Source organism: Ammodytes marinus, assembly GCF_949987685.1.
Source record: "Ammodytes marinus genome assembly, chromosome: 20".
Classification (NCBI taxonomy): Eukaryota; Metazoa; Chordata; class Actinopteri; order Uranoscopiformes; family Ammodytidae; genus Ammodytes; species Ammodytes marinus.
This window is the reverse complement of record NC_137224.1, coordinates 11,946,137-11,965,848: the sequence shown is the minus strand read 5'-3', so window position 1 is coordinate 11,965,848 and position 19,712 is coordinate 11,946,137. Positions and strand designations below refer to the sequence as shown.

Here is a 19,712-nt window from a genome sequence, read left to right as displayed (position 1 = left end):
TTGATATCAGAAAGAATTTATGAATACATGTGGCACTGTATCAATAATACTGAAACAGCAATGTAATAATTAGTATTGTGTACAGTAAAAGTATTGAACTGATGAAATATTGTGTAGTAGTGCTGTCCGCGACTAAATATGTACAAAGTTGAATCTGATTGGTCGACTCTTGCCTGTAGTCGAATAATCGTCAAATCAAGCCATTTTTTTATTGCTTGTTGATCCATATTCTCAATTGCTACATTGGCACACTTTTTCCCACACCACACAAAGTGGCCAAACCAATTTTATATGCTTTCTTCTTGAGTTGACAATAGAATGTATGTCTACCTCAGTCACTCAAACTAAGGAGACTGATTACAACCTTGAGTTGGTTTAAACATTTTTTTATAATAGGCTGATATTTATACCAGCTAGTCGACCATTGAGTCATGCAATTTTACTGCTCAAGTATTTAATCAATCTCTTTAATGTTATGACTAAGGTAGATATAAATCCTTATGCCAACTCAAGAAGAAAAACTATATTTGCCCCTTTGTGTGGTTTAGGAAAAAACAACAAGCAGGAAGTAAATAGCTTGATAATTGACGATTATTTGACTATAAGCAAGATTATAGGATTCCCCCGCTCTGAAAATTTAATTCACTTTTTTAAGATTAAATAATCATAATTGCGTTTGCAGTTTTTAACATGATCATGCATGTCATTTAGCCTATGTGATGAGGGCATAAAGTTGTTATGTCATATGTTTTTAACTGGGTGATTAAAAACTAAAACCCCCTAGTTTGGGCTGAACTGCCTCCTCACTGAAATTGACAAAAGTAGTTTGACCTCTGCTCTCCTCATCTTGCAAAAGCAGTTTGTAAAGACTGCCATACTGAGTTTTGTGGAGCTGATCATTTAATCAACTTTTTGTCAAGTTGTTATGCAATGAATTTAATATAACCAACATTCATTTATGCAAACGTTACGCACTAGGGATCATAGCTTTAAGTCATTAAAAAACTAAAGACATCATGAGGATTTTATTATTTGGGATAGAGCCAGTTTCCCCCATTTTCCAAACATTGTGCTAATACTAGCACTAGCGTGGTCACTTTACTCATGTGAGCTTTTTTTTTATTTCCAATAAATACAATTTTAGATAATAATAAAAACTGCCTTTTTTGTAGAAACTATTCATTTCTGTGTTTCGAAACTTTGTTAAATCCATGTTACTATAAAAGGTAATGTAGGAGCAACATATCCTTGGGACTGAAAGTTGTTTCTTGTAGATTCAAACCACAACAATCACTCTCCTTGCAGTTGTAAGTCTTTTGTTTTAAGTGAACTTAACATAAATACCAGATACTGCACATTTCAAACACATTTTATACTGAGCATTATCACACTAATTTTTGCATTGTGTGTAACCCTGCAGCCTAGTTCACCTTGACAATGTAAACATAACAAAATGTACAGCACATGCTTATCTTAGTTATATACAGTAAAAAAAAAAAAAATCTTAACATATTTATTACATTTTGCACAGGTTTGGTCCATGGCATAGATATTTTTGTTTCAAGATATATGAACACACAACTCGTAAATGTCATGGCGGCAGACTCCAGTAGATAAAAGTAAAAATTAATTATCAACCATAAAAAGAAACAAAAATACTGATGACAAAAATAAATAAATAAATTATAAAAAAATAATAGAATTATTATCAACCATACAAACAAAAATAAAGGTAATTAATGGCAAATATTTATCTAAAAATATATATCAATATAATAATATTGTCTACAACCATTTTCTTTATATATTCACACAGGAATATCTAGAAAAATTTGAATATCACTGAAAAGTTCATTTCTGTCTGTAATTTATTACAAATAGTGAAACTTTCATATATTCCAGATTTACCACACATAAAATGAAATTCATCTAGAATAAACATACCTTTCAGAAGGCCGACATCTCTGTACCACAAATCCTCTCCTTGATTGGTTGTATGTAATATTCTTATACTAGAGCTACTGTTTTTTTTATTCCATGAGCACCAAGCCATAACCATCAAGATTAAAACAAAAGGCTAGGACAAAAAAAAATTAAAAAAAGGATAAATAAGGATAGGATTTTTTTTTAAGTAAGCTTAATTATCAACAATACAAACAAATAATGGTTATTAATTAATTATTGTTACATTCCCATGCTCTTGTGTATGCTACTCCATCCTCCTCTGCTCCACTACCTCAGCTGCTCCTAAACTAGACACACCTGGAGACCTAATCAAGGGACTACATGCTTAAAAGAGGAGCTGCAGGGCAGTTGCGGTCTTTCTCTGCTCTGCTACCAGCTCGATGTGCTGCGGTCTGCTACCTGGTTGTATCGTTGCTGTCAACTGCTTAGCAGTTCTGTTTTGTAAATCCAAATCTGTGTTGAGGCAGGAAGCCATGTAGGGGAGGCCTACCATTTTGTTTATCCCCCTTTTTCTCCTGTTTTTGATTGTGGCTAGGGAGGTGAGCATTTGTATTTTTATTTACTTTTAGAAAGAACCCTTTTGTTTGAAGACAGGGAACCCTTTTTGGTTTGTGTTGTTGGCCTGTGGGTCTCCCTGACGAAAGGGCTTGAGTTTGCAATAAACACCGTTACTTTTGACCACCTAACTCCTATTTTTTCTTTTTGATCTGGTATGTTACTTCCCTTACCCCTAGACCACTTAGGGGACGTAACAATAGCTACATCTGCATTTTGACCCTGATATAAATTATTTTATTCCAGTGTCCTCCATCATGCCCTGGAGTCCCTGCTCTTGTTTAGACCTTCCTGAAGGCCACTCAATCTTTCAACCGATGAAAGGAATAAAGTGTCAGAGAGAAAGAGGAGAGCCATGAGCAAGCACATAGTACTCAAACACAAACAGCCAAATGAAACACATTTATCAATTTACATCTCACTTTTCTTTTCTAAAGCCGAGAGGGAACAAGAGAAAGGAAAAGCCGTCGGAGACAACACTTCAGCTCTGGGACACAGATACCCTGTGTGATCTCCAAATAAGAAATGCACATTCTCACTGACTGATTGTTTGTTAGGAACAATTGAAGTGTCAAAGTCAAACAATTTAAACAACTGATCGGGTTAATGAATATTCAATTGGGGGGGGGGGGTTAAACAGACAACACCTTTTCCTTTAAACATCGAGCACTTGATGTGGCTAAATATTAACTTTAATCAGATGGAGCTGACTGGAAAGAAAGACAGCCTTGTACAGCAGGGAAGAAAATAACCATCTTCCTTGTTTTATCCTCTTCCACAAATTTAACACCATGCTTACTTTTCCCCAGATTTGAAAAAAAAAAGGTTTGTGGTCTTGCCTGAGTGTTTGCCCACAGCTCAGCAGGATAACCCTCTCTGTTTGTTCGTGGCAACACTGCACCAATGTAAAGTAGCCCCAAAACCTTGGCAAGAGGCCCGTCTGAATGTTAAGTTTGCCCACTTGTGTCTCCCTGCACATCTCCCCCTTCTCTTTCTTGCTCCATCGGTCCTCTCAGGCCTGCTTATTTAAGAGGATACACACATATCAAGGGCCTCCTTTCACTCCTCTGAGGCCCTGGGACAATATTTCTTATTTCCCCATCGGGCAGGACAAACCCGCCCACTGTCACCTGGCAGCTCTATATAAGACAGCGAAAGGGCCTGATGATAAGAACTTGGTCTCAAGAAAAGTCTGACCATGCGGGGTAAAGTCCTCGTCTCTGTTGTCCTCCTGACTCTCATAAAACATGGTGAGTAGTTGTCAGTCTATTGTGTCATTAAAAAGGCAGCATTGTCATTGCTTCACCTAATGACAATGTCTGAGCTGACAAGGTGAAATTGGAAATAGTGATTCTGAGCTATCTAACCTTGACTTGGACTGCGGTTTACATTCTTTTCAGATAAATCTGTGTGAAAGGGTAGGTGGCGTAGGTTAGTCACATTCACTCATGTCGGTGTCAGCATTATTTAGTGTGGATTTGTGTTAATCTTCAGAATGTATGTTATGACCAGTTTTGGAGAATTATGTGTGCAGTGTGATTTTACTATGCTTTCTATACTAGGACTAGGACTGGCATTTTTCGCATGCCAGAGGACTTTTAAAATACTTTGAAAAGACTGAAGATTGAAACCCTCTTACATCTAAAGACAATCAACTCACACCTGAAGACAACTAGTCATTAGTTTTCAGTCACAGAGTGAGATTTTGAAAAGACAGGGGTCTCATATTGCAAGACTACAACTAGATTCCTTTTGAGATTAATATCATTTCCGCAAACGCGATTGTGATTATTTAATTAAAAACAAGTTAATTCAATATTCCGAGTGGGGGACTTCCTTTAGTTATTTGACCAGCTTTATTTGCTGATCTCATCCCCCAATAACTTTAACTCCTAACCCTGTATTTGACGGTAGAGTGTTCAGGTTGCGCGGCTGTCACCGAGGCTTCTATGAAAAAGTATCCGAAATAAGTGCCTTAACAGGCGGACACAGGTCGCGACTAATGCCGCTCCTCCTGTGTCGTGCTTGGTGCATGCGAGAGTGTGACAGTGTTTACGTCATTTCGCTTGAGCCAACCCCTAGACTACTACGATAATATCAAACCTGTTTGATAATGTTGGAACGGGAAGACGACTGGCTGAAACCGGGTCAGAAGACCACCATAGGCCTACACCAAACGACTGAGATTACGTGTGCGCGCGCCACAACTCCAGCACGACTCCCGTGATTTCAGTCAGACATTGGAAGATTGTCTGCGATTGTCAAATCGCGTGAAAAGTCGTGTAGTGTAAACCCAGCATTAATGTAATGAAGTGCTCGGATTTCTGCGGGTGTTTGATTCAGACTCAATTATCCAAAACATTGCCAATCTGGTAATTATTCAGATTCAGAATGCATGTCTAATAGGCTAAATGTACAATGTAACAATATGATATCCTTTTGCAACGTGATCCTTCCTTCATGCAGTAGAAAATATTTCTAGTCCATGCTGGCAGCCCCTAGGTCCAATAATATTCACATGCACTTATTTAGGGCTGCACCTCCAGTAACTATTTCAAAACATGGAACACTGTTTACATGGCTCACTACTCTGTGTACCTTACCCTTATTATCATTTCTTGGAGATTCAAGGAGGATAATCACCATGGTTACAATCTGTGAAAAGTATATGAGTATATTCTAATTAAAAAGATCTCTTTTTGCTCCTTAGTGCTTCGTTGCTTTGTTGGTGGATCAGTAGGATGTTAACTCTTAAATGATTTGCACTAGATGTACCAATGTCGTCAATAATGACACCCCACCAAAGTACTGCGCATTAGTAGGCTAATTTCTCTTAAAACTCTTGTTCTTTTCCTTCCTGTCAACCTGCTATGATCTGCCTATTTATCACACTTGACAAGCGGTGCAGCATAAACACTTCACACTAAAGAAAGCTTTCCATTGCGTGGCTCTTAACTTTCCGGCAAGTATTTATTGTACTAGTTACTAATTAAGCTGATTGGGTGGCCGGACCTGACTGAAAGGCTTTCTATTTACACCGATTCAAGGAGGTATACTGAGAACATTGATTTACGATTTGAGGTGAAAAGAAAGAATGTGAGGTGGAACATTTCATAAAACGCTGTATCACTGTGCATTCAGGTTGATTCCTCATAATACAACAAACTTGAAAAGTACAATTGGCCCAAGCTGATACATTCCTACAATGTATCAGCTTGGGCAAATAGTAGGCTACTTTGTCTGTTGTTGCTGTTGTATTTTTTGGTGACACATATGTATCTGTTTATCTGTAGTCATTGTCCTAAAGTCAGCTAACTAACTCATCGATGTCAGTTATAAAGTTTTTTTTGTTTAGGTTTGCTAACATTAGCTAACACTGGTCACACCATATCAAGTAATACTGTGGTTTGCAACAGTTGTGAGTGTGTTTAACTGAACAAAGGTGGGTTTTATTACAGTTGTGTTGCATTTTTTATTATTTGTAGGAGAAATATTGTGTCATCACATAATGACTGTGACTGTGTAATGTATGCTATAAATAACCAGAATTTAAATTGAGCTTGACATCTTGAATATGTTATTTACTCAAATAGGCTATAAACATTTAGACCGCCTTAGTTTGACCGTAATATATTTTCAATTCATAATTTAGTAGCCTATAAGTTCAGACATCTTTATCATCCAATATCGAAGCTAAATTTGACCAAAGGTCGACAAAATTTCATTAATAATCTCACAGACCCTTCTGCGCAAGGATCATCCATCAATAGATTATGTCCAGTCATTTTCTCACCATCTAAACTTCCTTTCTCTGCTTACAGTGTCTCCAACCGAAATACAGGGCAGCCCAAACACAAACGCAACCCTCCCCTGCAACGTGACCTTCCCTCTCTCTGTGAAGGGGGACAAAATAGACCCGTCTCTCATCGCAGCCAGCTGGATAAGTAACAGCTCTGACGTTGCCTCGCTCAGAGAAGAAGCGGTGCGAATAAAGAAAGGCTTCAGTTGGGACACCAGACATTTTGTCAATGGGGACTTTTCACTGACCATCCTCAGGGCCAGTCTCGACCTGCAGGGGGTGTATGAATGCACCGTCAGCTACAACTCCACTATTCTGCAGTCCAGTAACATTACATTTGGTATCCTTGGTATGTCTTTCGTTCAGTTGTCGAGATAAACATTTGTGAACATAAAAGAAGAAACAAAGCTGAACAAAGGCTTTTTTTTCTCTCATGTTTGCCTCAATATCATCTACTTCTCCCCTTTCCAGCTCCCCCGACTCTTTCCATCCCTCAGCAGTGGGTGGTGTTGGAAACACAGAGCCAGCTCAAATGCCGGGCAGATGGTTTCTACCCTCCTCCTGTCTTTTTCTCCTGGACCAGAGATGGACAAGTGATGTATCCTCCCTACCAGGATGAAGGTGAACAGACTCCAGATGGATACTACATGGCAGTGGGCAACCGGACCATTTGGCCAACCCCCGAGGACCAGAATGTGACCTTTGGCTGCAAAGTGTCACACAACGGCAGCTATCAAGAGTTGGATTTCCAACTCAATATCACCTGTGAGTGACAACAACAAAGAAAAGCCCATACATCACTCAATGACACATTTTTTCTTCCCCCGTAAACCTAGAATAGCTTCTTCCTTCCGTCGTTACGCGATGCAAACTTTTTTGGCAACGGCTTATAATTCCAATCAGACCGTGATATAGTTTCTTCTCTCTCTACAGACCTCCCTTCTGTTACACTTTCTGTTGTGCCCATACGCTCCAACGGCAATCCTCTTACTCTTTACTGTGATGTGGAGAGTTTCTACCCAGAGGAAGTGTCTGTGTCCTGGCTTCAAAATGGCACTGACCTCCCCGAGACCCCTGCCAATGAGCAGAACCCAGATGGGACCTACAGAACCAGACGCTATTATACTTTGAGCCCTGAGCAGAGAGAGCGAGGTGGGAAGGTGGATTGTGCAGTCAATCAGCCCGGTGTAGTGCAACCAGTCCATGGCTCAGCGTACCTAGAGGAACTGGATCCACGCGGTAAGAACTTCAAATATGATAAGAGATTTGAGAAACTGCAATTATGGTTGCCACCTTTTGACATCAGGAACAGGTTTGCAACCAGCTCTGATAACTTCAAAATAAACCAAACAAGTTGTTGTTTTGCTATTGTTGGAGATCATTGCACAAATATTTTCCTACTTGATCGTCTTGTTTATTCATGCTTTGTCATTGCCACACCTTTCCTTAATTTCCGGTTCTGTTTCTCCTGCAGACGAGGCTCCGGTGTTGACTAAAGCCGCAAAAGCATCTGTGGCTATGATGTGTATTTCTATCGTGCTTGTCTTCCTGCTCTGCTTTGGCTTCTCTTGGAGGAGAAGGGACGGTGAGTACGGCCCAACACCCCACCCCCCCCCCCTGCGGAAACCCCTACCCCTTCCAACAAAGGCAGTGGTGACGCCTTGTCCATTTGTGACCATAGTAGTTTGTGACCCAAAGCCAAGAACTGTTTCAAAGATTGTTCTAGTCAATAAAGCTGATTCTGATTATTGCACAATAATTACCACCCTCCCCATTTTTCCCACTTTCTGTCATCTCCTTTATGTCTCCCCTCTCTCAGAGAAGCAGAAGTCCCTGAATGTATCGGGGATCATCCTCCCTCCACGTGTGATTGTGGGACATAAGGGCAGGGTGACAGTGAGCATTGAGGGCAGGAGGGTGGACCGGGTCCAGACCGCATGGTTCCTCAATAACACCCCTATCACCGACACTTCCCTAACAGGTAGGAGAGCTTGCACACATCCACATAACCGGCTGTTACTGGTGAATCCCTCACTGGTCAGTAATCGCCAACTCACACTGTGTGCTACCAAATGTTGTTGATAACTCACAGGTCACAGTGACTTTTAATTCTATGGGGAGATGACAAAGTTCACAAAGAGTTACCAATTGTATCTACAGACATGTAGGATATTTTCATTTGATGGAGTGCAGTAGCCATAAACAACATTTCTCAGTTTTAAATATTTCACTTACTTGTCATTTTAGCTTAATTAAAAGTTGGAACAGGCTATACAGTGATTCTATGATTACTTTCAGAAGGGTTGGATATTTCCTGACATTCAACATTTTTGGTAAATTCACTGTCTTGCCAAGAATTTGATGAGAAGATATATGCCATTTACTTCAATTGTACATAGGGCACATTGAAATGAGTCTTTTTGCATATCCCCTCTCAAGTTTCCCACTTCTGAGGCGGTTCTAGCGCAGGGTCAGCCATAGTACATCGCCCCTGGAGCAGTTTTGGGGAGGAGTGCCTTGCTCAAGGACACAATGGTAGAGATGGTAGCCAACGTAGATGTAATACCAGCCACCGCTAGTTTTAAAGTCAGCTGTTTTCCCCCGTGTTCAATCTTTGTGCTAAACAAAGCTAAGCTTAAGCGCTGGTGGTGGTAACTCCATTTGCATTACATGTACTACAGTATACAGTATGTGAGTGGTATAGAGCTCTTCATCTAACTTGAACCTTTCAAAATATTCCTGTAAATCAACTCAAGGGGAGATAAAAGGGGATGCAACCAGATGTTAAATAAATAGAATATAATGTGATTGGATTGATTTTATATCAACAGATTTAAGTGAATGATGGCACTTGGAATATATTTCATTTGTGTTGCAACTGCTCCTAAAACATACCATGTTTTCTCTTTTACACCTAATTCCGCTAACAATTTACATCGTCAAACATACACAGGAACCTCCAAAGCTAAATTTAACTGCCTCTCTAACCCGTTAACCACCATCCATCTGCCCTACGGTCTAACTCTCACCTCCCCAGTGTCAGAGAAAGGTCCTTTGCTGCCCTCCAGAGGGGAGATGGGCTACTACAAGCTGCACACTCAGGGGCCTCTGCAATCATCAGGGAGTGGCACTCAACAGCTTACCTCCTCGCTCACCTTCATCCCCCAGATTTCATTCCACAAGGGCGCTGTGTTTAAGTGCCAGGTGTCCTACGCGGGCAAAGATAAGATCGTGACGGAGAGGGTGTCTGAGAAGTTTACAATTCTGTGTAAGAAAAAGTTTTATTCTTACTCTCTTTACCTGTACTTTTCTTGGATTTTTTACTTTTTCAATAATGGAAATTTTGGTTAACTTTATCTTTAAGCTGCACCAGAGGTTTCCGAGATCCAGCTTACAGAGGCACCAAATGATTCTGGTAAGGTTAAAATGTTTCTGTATATTAATATGCGCAAAAACACTAATTGACATGAGCGGCTACATCCCTGCAAATTCTTCTTTTCCAGATGTCATCAGTCTGACTGTCCGGGCATCCCATTTCCATCCAGACGTCATTACCTTCCGCTGGTTCTGCCAGGGGAGTGAGCTGAGCCCTGTTGCCTCCCAGGCCTCCTCCTCCCCTCGACCCAATTCTGAAGGCTTCTTCTCAGCCTCCAGCCAGTGCAAACTGCCCCGGAGTGAAGTGGAAAAAGGAGGCACTAAAGTGTGGGTGAGTGTCCACCACATTGCCCTGAAGCAGCCGGTCACCCGCGAGACCATAGGTAAGACAGACGAGAAGAATGCACATTAAATCTAATCTTTTTTATTATTTGTTTTATTATGGATGGGAAAATACAGGTTAACTATCCTATTTATCCACAAACAGGCTTCCTAAGGAGTCCATGTGTGTCCGAAATCATTCACTCCACCTCTTCCCGGGATCAGACTTTTACGCTGGGCTGTGAGATCACAGATTTCTACCCCTCGAACGTATCAGTCACCTGGCTGAAGCTTGGGCAAGGAGAGAGGGATGACAGAGAGGAGGAGGTGGTGGAGGGAGGAGAGATGTGGGGCCCCATGCAGACTCATCCCAGGCTCTTCAAGGCCACAGCCATCCTGAAGAGAAGGGCCACAAATCAGGAGAAAAAGGATAGAGGAGGAGGGATTATTTGTAGGGTGGAGCACTGTTCCCTACTCGAGCCTATTGAGAGACGCTGGAGAAATGTTGACGTTGGTATGAATCATTGTAGGCTCTTTTACTGTCAACAACTTGATCTTTAGAGTGTAACGTTGCGGACATTCCCACACTATCTGAAAAAAAACATCACAATTTATCTGTCTTTTTTTCATTCACTTACATTTCTGCTTGTATTCCTTTAGTCGCTCCCTCCATCCCTCCGTCGCTGTCTGTCTGTTGGAGCAGTGAAGGGGTCGGTGTCTTCTCCCTCCTGTTAAAGGGAGGTCACCCTAAGGTCAAATTACTCTGGGCGGCGGGAGGAGCCACTCTTTCACCGCTGGTGTCCAACGAGACAGAGGAGATAGGAGACGATGGACAGCGGGAGCTGAAGAGTGTGTGCGCCCTGGAGAGGTCCAGCGGCCCGCCGAGCCAGACAGGCAAACAGCTGCAGAGACGGAAGAATGGACATGCAATAAGTACTTGTCATAAATAAATATATTCACATACTTCTTGTTTTAGAGACATTTTCCTATGTACCCTTTGTTCCACTATTTTTTCTCTTAGTCATTTCTTTTTCTAGCATTCAACTACAAATCCCAGGCATCCTAGCCCCACGACTGTTGTTAAAAATGTTAGGGGAGACTTCTTTATGATGTTTTGGTTTCAGTCTGTGAAAACAATTGTGTTAAGAAGCTTAACATGTGATTCTTCTTTTTTTAATACTGTGGGCTTGGGGTTCAAAAGACGTGGGTATAGCATCTAACTTGAGATCTAAAATATAATGTGCATTATATTCCTTTAATAATAAATGTTTACAGATATACTAAGTTAAAACTTTAATTTCTGGCTACAACACTGTATGAGTGTTGGTGCTGTCTTCATTTGTTGTTGGTGTTGCTTTACAGAAACAAGAGCTGCTGTCACGGACCCTGACGCAGAAGGAATACAATACATAGATGAAAAAGTGGATGGGGAGAATAACAACATTGAGGAGGATGAGGAAACAAGGTCAGAGGCGGATGAGGACAGTGACAAAGAAAGAGAGGAAGAGCCAGGCGCGCTGCACATCAACAGAGTCAACTTGGGGAGGGGTCCCAGAGAAAACGAAAAAGCACTTTTTAGAGTCTGCGTGGAGCTCACACACCCGTCACTCAAGTTTCCTGTTTATCGAACCTGGACAGGTAAGATGCTACTAACCATTCAGTCCTGTGGTTCCAGAGATTAGGTTTAAAAGTAGTGCATAAATACTGTGAGCATAAGCATGAAACTTAATGCTTGAGTAAAAGAATACCAATGTGGCAACCAAATGTTCTTAACTCATTCTCATTTCCTCTCTTTCAGAGCCCAATGAGGAAATGTCCTCTGCATGAAAACCCTGATGTGTGCAAGAATCCTTTCTATTTCTATTTCATACATCTCATATAATATATCTTATGTCTCTATAGTAAATGATAACCTCATGCTTTTAGGTTATCCAACTGTCTTTGATGTGATCAGTAAGTGTGGTTTTGTTTCCAACAGTTTTGGTCTTTATTTATTACCTTATATTCTTAATCTGTCATCAATTACTTTTTTCCACAACTCCATTATGTTTTTACAAATGTTTATATTTTTGTGCAAATAATTTTACAGGAACAATCCAGTCAGTTCGATTATTGTTTTCTAGATCTACATCAGAAAATATTATCCAAACCATTTTTACATGCAAAGTTGTTCTCTTCTGTTGAGTGTTACGGTATCTGTTGTTGATCAACCACTGAAATAAGTTCTCATTTTCGCAATACACTTCTGCCTTTCTTTTTTTTAACTGAATAATCAAGATTTTGTTTCCTCTTCTATACAACAAGTACGTTGTACATTGGCTAGCAGGGCTGTATCAACAACTGGAAATAAGCATGTTGTAAATAGATAAATAAAGTTTTCATTCCTTGTTAGAAAATCAGTTTTTTTGTATTCTAACTTTCACAACTATTGCATACACTGTACTTTTGACCATTTAACTTTATCAATAAAAGCCATATACAGCTACTCAACTTTCATGAAAATACAGTCTCACATTCTTACAATTGAAGTGTTGTCTGGGTGCATGCGATCATTAGTAAACCAAGCCCTAAATACTGACTAGTTCCTCAGTCCAGTGGCTTGCACAGACTCTTAAAGGAGCATTGCAACAAACAAAAAAGAAAAAAAATAAGCCCAACGTGTGTGTGTGTGTGTGTGTGTGTGTGTGTGTGTGTGTGTGTGTGTGTGTGTGTGTGTGTGTGTGTGTGTGTGTGTGTGTGTGTGTGTGTGTGTGTGTGTGTGTGTGTGTGTGTGTGTGTGTGTGTGTGTGTGTGTGTGTGTGTGTGTGTGTGTGTGTGTGTGTGTGTGTGTGTGTGTGTGTGTGTGTGTGTGTGTGTGTGTGTGTGTGTGTGTGTGCGTGTGTGTGTGTGTGCATGATGAAAGTGTGTGTGTGTGTGTGTGCATGATGAAAGTGAAAATTAGTGTTGGCTGAATTAGGTAGGCCTACACACACAACCTTACAAACGTCCCTCAAAACTTAGATATAAGAAAAAAAATTAGGGACTGATACTAGTGTGCCCTATGGTAGAAAGAAAAGTTTCATTTAAGCCATAAGGTCACACCATAGGGGCACATGAGCCACTCAAATGTCCCTTATATGACCATAAAGTGCAAGTTTGGAAATCCCCCTCCCCGTGCACACAGTCCACTGCCTCAGTCTGTCTTATGTCAATCATGTTCAATGGTTTTCACTGATATATTTAGGGTTTAATTGACTCATAATTGAGGGCACTTCAGCGAGAACAACACAACGTTGAACATTTTGTTCAACCATGCTTGTAAGTAACTTGTGGGATCTGCACTAACCAATGCTGTGGGTGACCGCGTCTATTTTCAAACATCCGTATCACACATCAATTCAAACTATCACGCACACTTGTCGGATTTATCGGAGGCTCTCGCGCATGTCCGCAAACTCTCCATCACGTAGGCTTTGATGCATCGGCTTCTCAGCTGTGTTAATCACCCTCTTCCTCATAACAACACAACGGACATATGGCTGTACGAGGAACTAAACCCTGACAACCAGCGGCATTGTGCACAAGTGTTGGGATCAGAGTTTGCGATTCGAGTTTCTGGCACATTGAATAGGGAAAGTGACGGGTCCGGTGTGGTTTATCATAACATCCAGAGCGAAATTAAGTCCGACGGTCAGAGACAAAAAGAGGAGGAAGTTTGAAGATGGAGCCCGACGGTCCTGTTTCCAGGGCGGAGAGGACTTTCTGGACAGTTTGGGTGAGCCGCTGCATCACTTAGAGCCAAACTGTAATAAGATAACCAACCGCTTCAATTGTTATGTGGATGTAAAAACACTAAGTCCCCGAGTCTGTGCTTCTCTCTCTCTCTCTCTCTCTCTCTCTCTCTCTCTCTCTCTCTCTCTCTCTCTCTCTCTCTCTCTCTCTCTCTCTCTCTAGTAGCCTGTATACCCTCTCTTTTCCCCGCTCCCCCTACACGTTTTTGTGTTTTATGTAGGCTATATTGCTCTCTCTTACAAACACAAGCACACACACACACACACACACACACACACACACACACACACACACACACACACACACACACACACACACACACACACACACACACACACACACACACACACTGAATAGACTATTGATATCTCTGAAAAAGAGATATCAGATTGTTTTATATTTTAAATGTACATTATGATGTTTTAAATGTGCATTACTGTGTAAAAAGTTAATGTCCACACCCAAACATTACACCACTATGTGACTGGCATTCAACATTAACATTTTAAATCTGGCTACGGTTAGATTGGTTGCAGATTATTTTTAACCATGAAAATATTTTTTAATCATTCCACTGATCGCTAGGAAGTTTATTTTTCACAGAGGCAGACTTGCCTGTAGACAAATGCAGTATGTGTATGTTAAAGAGAGCAGCTCATATTTGGAATCTTCCTTTGGATGGTTTTGAACATCAAACATTTTCCCTATAATTAGTGCTTAATTTCACAGTGATGTCTGCCCAGCACTTAGTTACACCGATTCACCTCAAAGTTGGTTGTGGTTGGAGCTATGAGCCGGCCTCTCAACATCTTTCACGAGAGCCATTTATGGGCCTCGCTTTGTGTATGTGGGCATTGTCATGTTGAAACAGGAAAGGGCCTTCCTCCTAACTGTTGTTGAAATCTGGAAGGACGCTATTGTGAAAAATAACCTTGTATGCTATAACTGAAACTAGGGAACCTTTCCACAACCATATACATAGCCTCAGACCAAATGTATAGGCTAGGCTATAAAGACTGATGTATTTACATTGGCTTCATCCCCAAAACACATGATCGAAGAAATGTGAGAGTACAGAGAACAAATGTCGATAAATCAGTAACATAACTAAGTCAAAGTCTCCCTTTCCTTCCCTTGCCTCCATCTCCTTTTCAGGGCTATATAAGTGGAGCTGTGAACAGATTATTCAGGGCTGAGCCAGCTAACATCGTTAGCAATGACCAAGACTCCCTCCAAGAATCAGCAGTTGACAGTGAGCCTGCTTACCGTGGGCATGTTGCAGATGGTGACGAAAGCGCAACCGGAGTCTATGAGGAACAGCCTCTTCAGACACCTTCTCTGCTCAACTTTCCTCAGACAGTTGTGGCCTGGGAGTCTTGCACCAATAAAATCGACTTGATTCCTGATGAAGTAAGTCTGCGGTCCAAAACCCAGCTAAGCAAACCATCGGAGGAAGGTGAGGGCACTGAGGAGGAAAAGCTTAGCCAAGCAGGAAATTATGATGCAGAACTGCTCTTCGCTAAAGATAAGAGAGCAAAAGAAGACACACAAGGAGACAACAGAGATCAGGTCAGGTTGTACACTGGAGGACAAAATGAGACAAAGGAGAATGATGAGTATGAAGAGCGTGTGAACACAAGGTCACTAGGACTTATAGGTGATTTGATGATGACAGAAGATGGAGAGGGAAGCCAAAGAAAAGCTGGTGCTCAGGAGGAGACTAAGAGGGTCTTGGCATCGGATGATTGTGAAAAAATGTACGACACCGTTGCAAAGACCCAAGTGAAGGAAGAAGACGATGAAATGCACCATGAAGAACAACAATTGGAGGCAGAAGGCATTGGGATGAAATCGTGCGCACATTTGAGTCTAGAGGAGGAGAGTGGCATGCACATAGAAGAGTCAAGGGTGCAGAGGAAAGATACAGATACAGCTGTGATGGCCCATGAGGAAGTAGAAAACGGTGATGGTGAGTTAAAGCTGGCCTCTGAAAACGTAAACAAGCCTGACAAGGGAGAAAGGGAGGTTGAAAATCAGTCCTTAAAAAGGGAGGAGTTCTCAGGTGACAACAGAGTTATAGAGGAAGACACTGGCTTTACCGCTCTGCACTTTGAATTACAAAATTCCCAACACGACAAAAGTGGCAGTGTGCCAGAGGAAGAGCTCATTATTGCTGGACAAGAGCTTATGATGGCTCATAGGAGTGATAAAGCTGAGGACGAAGAGAGCACCAAGAATGAGATGGAGCAGGGTGCTGTCATTGAAGAGGAGTATGGGAATGAGGCTGCAAACAACCAGACAATAGATGAAGTGCCAGAGCAGGAGGACCACATCGAAAATGTGACCGAAGACGGTCAAGAAGAAGGTGACATTTTAAATGAGCATGTCAAGTGCAGCGAAGTAAACCTGCAAATTGCTAAAACAGAAATGCACACAGCTGAATACACAGATGGTGAGAAAGAGGATGTGGCTAAGGACCCTGAAGTGCAAGCCGAAACAACAGAGGCCGATGATGTTGAAACTGAGCGCCACGGCACAGCGACCAATGAAAAAATTGAAGCTTCAGTAGATGATACATTTTTTGATAAAGGTCAAGCGGGGGGGGAGAGGCCTTCCAGTGAAGAAGGCAGCAAAGAAAGTTACATGGCAATAGCATGTACAGCCACCTCTGTTGCAGTAAAACTTGAAAGTGGGACCGGACAGGAAAAGAGTACAGAGTTTAAAAAAATTCCCCTCAGGATATGTGAAGGCCGGGCCGTTGTGTTGCAGGAGCGCAATTATCCAACATGTGAGGAAACCCAGGAGGGAGTTCCTGAATACAACAATGAGTCACAACCGGATGAAAATACAACACAAAGGTTCCTGGAAGAAGGAGATTCCGAGGAAATCCAGCAGACCACCCAATTACAAGAAGGGGTGGAGAGCAAAAAGCTGGAGAGCCTTCAAAACAGCACTGGGACTGACTATTTATTGGTGAGGGAGCAAATGGAAGAGGAACAAGAAAACACAGAAGATTTTAAGAAAGACTTTGATATGGTCAATGCTGAATCGCCACAAGAAACAGAGAAACCACTTGCTGAGAAAATAATACAAGAACCTGGACTATTATTTGTGGAAGAGGAAGGAACTTTATTGATTGACTCAATGATGGCGGAGATCGAACAATCGGCAGAGGAGTTCGAGTCTGACATTCGCTCAACAGATGAGATGTATAAGACAACGAAAGGTGATGTCCGTGAGATGACAGGAGCTGTAAGAGCAGAGGAGGTGGCAGCTGATGAAACTTTAGAATTCCTTGAGGCCGAAGTGCATGGTATGACGGAGACAAGCTTCTTTCAGGTGTTGGTAGATGCCACAAACTCTGAGCGAAACAGCAGCAGGAAAACAAGTTTACTAAAAGGGATTGCCGATTTTGAATTCCTGAAACGGAACGATGAGCCTGAGTCCAAGTTACCTGAACATGGCACAGTAGAAATGCAAGATTCGAGGATGAGTATGGAAGCGCCAGGTGTTGAAGCTGAGGAGGAGGCAGCAGCAGAAGACAATAACGAGATGGAAATTTTAGATCTGCAAGTGGTGAGAACTGCAGCGGAGCAAACCACAGTCAGGAACAAAATGGAGTGTGCTTTGATTGTGGACTCTGAGTTAGATAGAGCAGTGGAGATGGTTAATCAAGTCCCAGACGCTGAAGCAGCTGATGAATCCATAACAACCGAGTCCAAGCCAAAAGACGTATCTAAAACATTAACACAGCATTTGACAGAATCAGAGGGAAGTTCTGCTGAAGATCCAATCAGCGAACGCCAAGATGTGATTGAGGAAGACATCCTTGATCTTTGGATACAGACAATGGCAGAGGACACCGGAAAACAAAAAGAACTGCCTGACCTTGGATCACAAACAGACATGGAGAGAGAGCCTTCAAACGAAGATCAAGATGAAATCTCATCATTTCTGATGGAGAAGGATAAATGGCAGCTCATGGAAACAGAGGGTTCTGAATCAGTGAGTGACACAAAGATGTCTTCATCGACAGCAGAATCTGGATTTTCAGAACAATCTCTCTGTGAATGGCGCACCCAAAACAGTGAAACGCAGCTCCTGAAATCCACTACCATAAGGTCAATAGAAGGCATATATGACATTTTGGATAATGTGTTGGAATCAGCAGACTTGTCTGAATTGATTATACGACAACCTCTGTCTGGAGCTCAGGATATACCTATGGAGGAAAAGGCTGAGACAAGGCTATCGTGTCTGCAGGAGGAGGAATCTATCAATGAGGCAGGATTTCACCCCAATTCAGGAGAGGTCAGACTTGTAAATCAGGATTCGGATGGATCACAAGAAGGAAAAACAGAGAAAGATACTGGATCACAGAAATATATTGCTGCTGAGGACGTAGAAAGGACAATTAACTGGGAGGAAAGTAAAGAAGAGGATGTGAAGTCACTGAGAGAAATAAGCGCTAAGAAATTAAAAATTGAAGATCAGCCTCTTGAGGTAAAAGCACCTGAGTCTCCAGATGAAATCCAGCACACTGAACCAGCACGGTCTAGAAGTGGCTCAGAAGTTTCGTCAGAGGGAGGAAATGGATCTACACAATCTAGTCCACAAGATGATACGTTACCTGGGCTAGACAGGGCTGAGGTGGCAGAACAGCCGCGGAAAAAGTCTGAAGATGAGATTGAGGTATAATTTTTTGAAATTACTTATTCAACCATAAAACAGTATACAATATTGATAGCCTACAAAGATGGCGTGCAATCACTTGTTTTTGTACCCGCAGGTGGATGAATCTGCGCTCGATTTTACTGCTCAAAAGTCACGAATTTCGGTTAAAAACCCTCTTGTGAGGCCACCTAAAGATCCCCGCTCCCTGCTAAATATGCCCTCACTGGATCCCACACCTGCTATACATCCACCAGTCAAAGTCCCCGCCGGTGTGCCCTTAGGAGGCTTGGGCATTGGAATAAAACTGCCTGGTAAGCCACTTACTACACATGAAATAACCACTACCTTGAGTGATGTCCAGTTATTTTTCTTCACTTTTAAATAATCTGTCACGTTTTTCTTCAGGGCTTGGTGCAGGATTAGCTGTTTTAAGAAAGATACAGCGGGCGGTGAGGGACGAAAATAGCCCTGACAACCAGTCAAAGGTACCAGTAAAATAATATGATTAATTATGTTTTTAACACCAATTTTGTTGAGGTATGTATAGTAATACAATGTCACAATAGCAACAGGAACCAGAGACAAAGCCAGAGGAGAAAAGTGAGACTCCCAAACAAGATGAAGCACAACCCAAACATAAATGGATGCCACCAGGACGTCCAGGGTAAATGCAGAGCACAGGATATGTTATTACCCTCAGAACAAAAGAGACATCTTGTAATTAGACATTTTCTGATTCTTTGTTTTTTCATGTTTCTTTAGGTTTGGAAATCCACTTATGTCTGAGCTGAAGACCAAACTCAAAAAAACGACCAAAGAGTGAGATGATTCGTAATGCTGTATGTGAATATTTGAATGCTTTATTTTGGTGTATTTATCAATGAATACAGTGATGCATTGTTTACCATGACAATTACTGTAATAATGTGCCCTGTGTTTCACTTTTGTAATAAAGTTTAACAGAAAAAGGTGATATTTTCTCTTACAAAAAGTAAAAGGTAAAGTATTGCAGTTTTGTTTTTAGCACACATTCATAATACCCTCCAGTGAACAAGACATTGAACGCAAGACTAGAACAAAAGAGGCAACAATGCTTATATTAATCTCATCTGCTTAGCATAATAAAAAAGCAAGAAATTGACAAAGAATGAGGAAATTGTTTGACACCTCTATGTTTGAACTAGACTTATTAGTGAGGAAAGATGATGCAAAACTTGATAGTGATAAGTATTTTCTACAGTTGTTGGCCTAC

At 41.4% G+C, this 19,712-nt stretch overlaps 1 protein-coding gene across 1 annotated transcript; it reads left to right on the top strand.

Annotated features, from left to right (window-relative positions):
- The first annotated feature begins 13,513 nt into the window (after positions 1 to 13,513).
- LOC307266466 (uncharacterized protein) lies at positions 13,514 to 19,384 on the top strand. Its single transcript, XM_080048496.1, has 6 exons — positions 13,514 to 13,769; positions 14,942 to 18,478; positions 18,576 to 18,771; positions 18,866 to 18,945; positions 19,027 to 19,124; positions 19,223 to 19,384. The coding sequence occupies exons 1-6, from the start codon at positions 13,716 to 13,718 to the stop codon at positions 19,281 to 19,283; spliced, it is 4,026 nt and encodes a 1,341-aa protein (XP_079904622.1). The 5' UTR covers positions 13,514 to 13,715; the 3' UTR covers positions 19,284 to 19,384.
- The last annotated feature ends 328 nt before the right edge of the window (positions 19,385 to 19,712 follow it).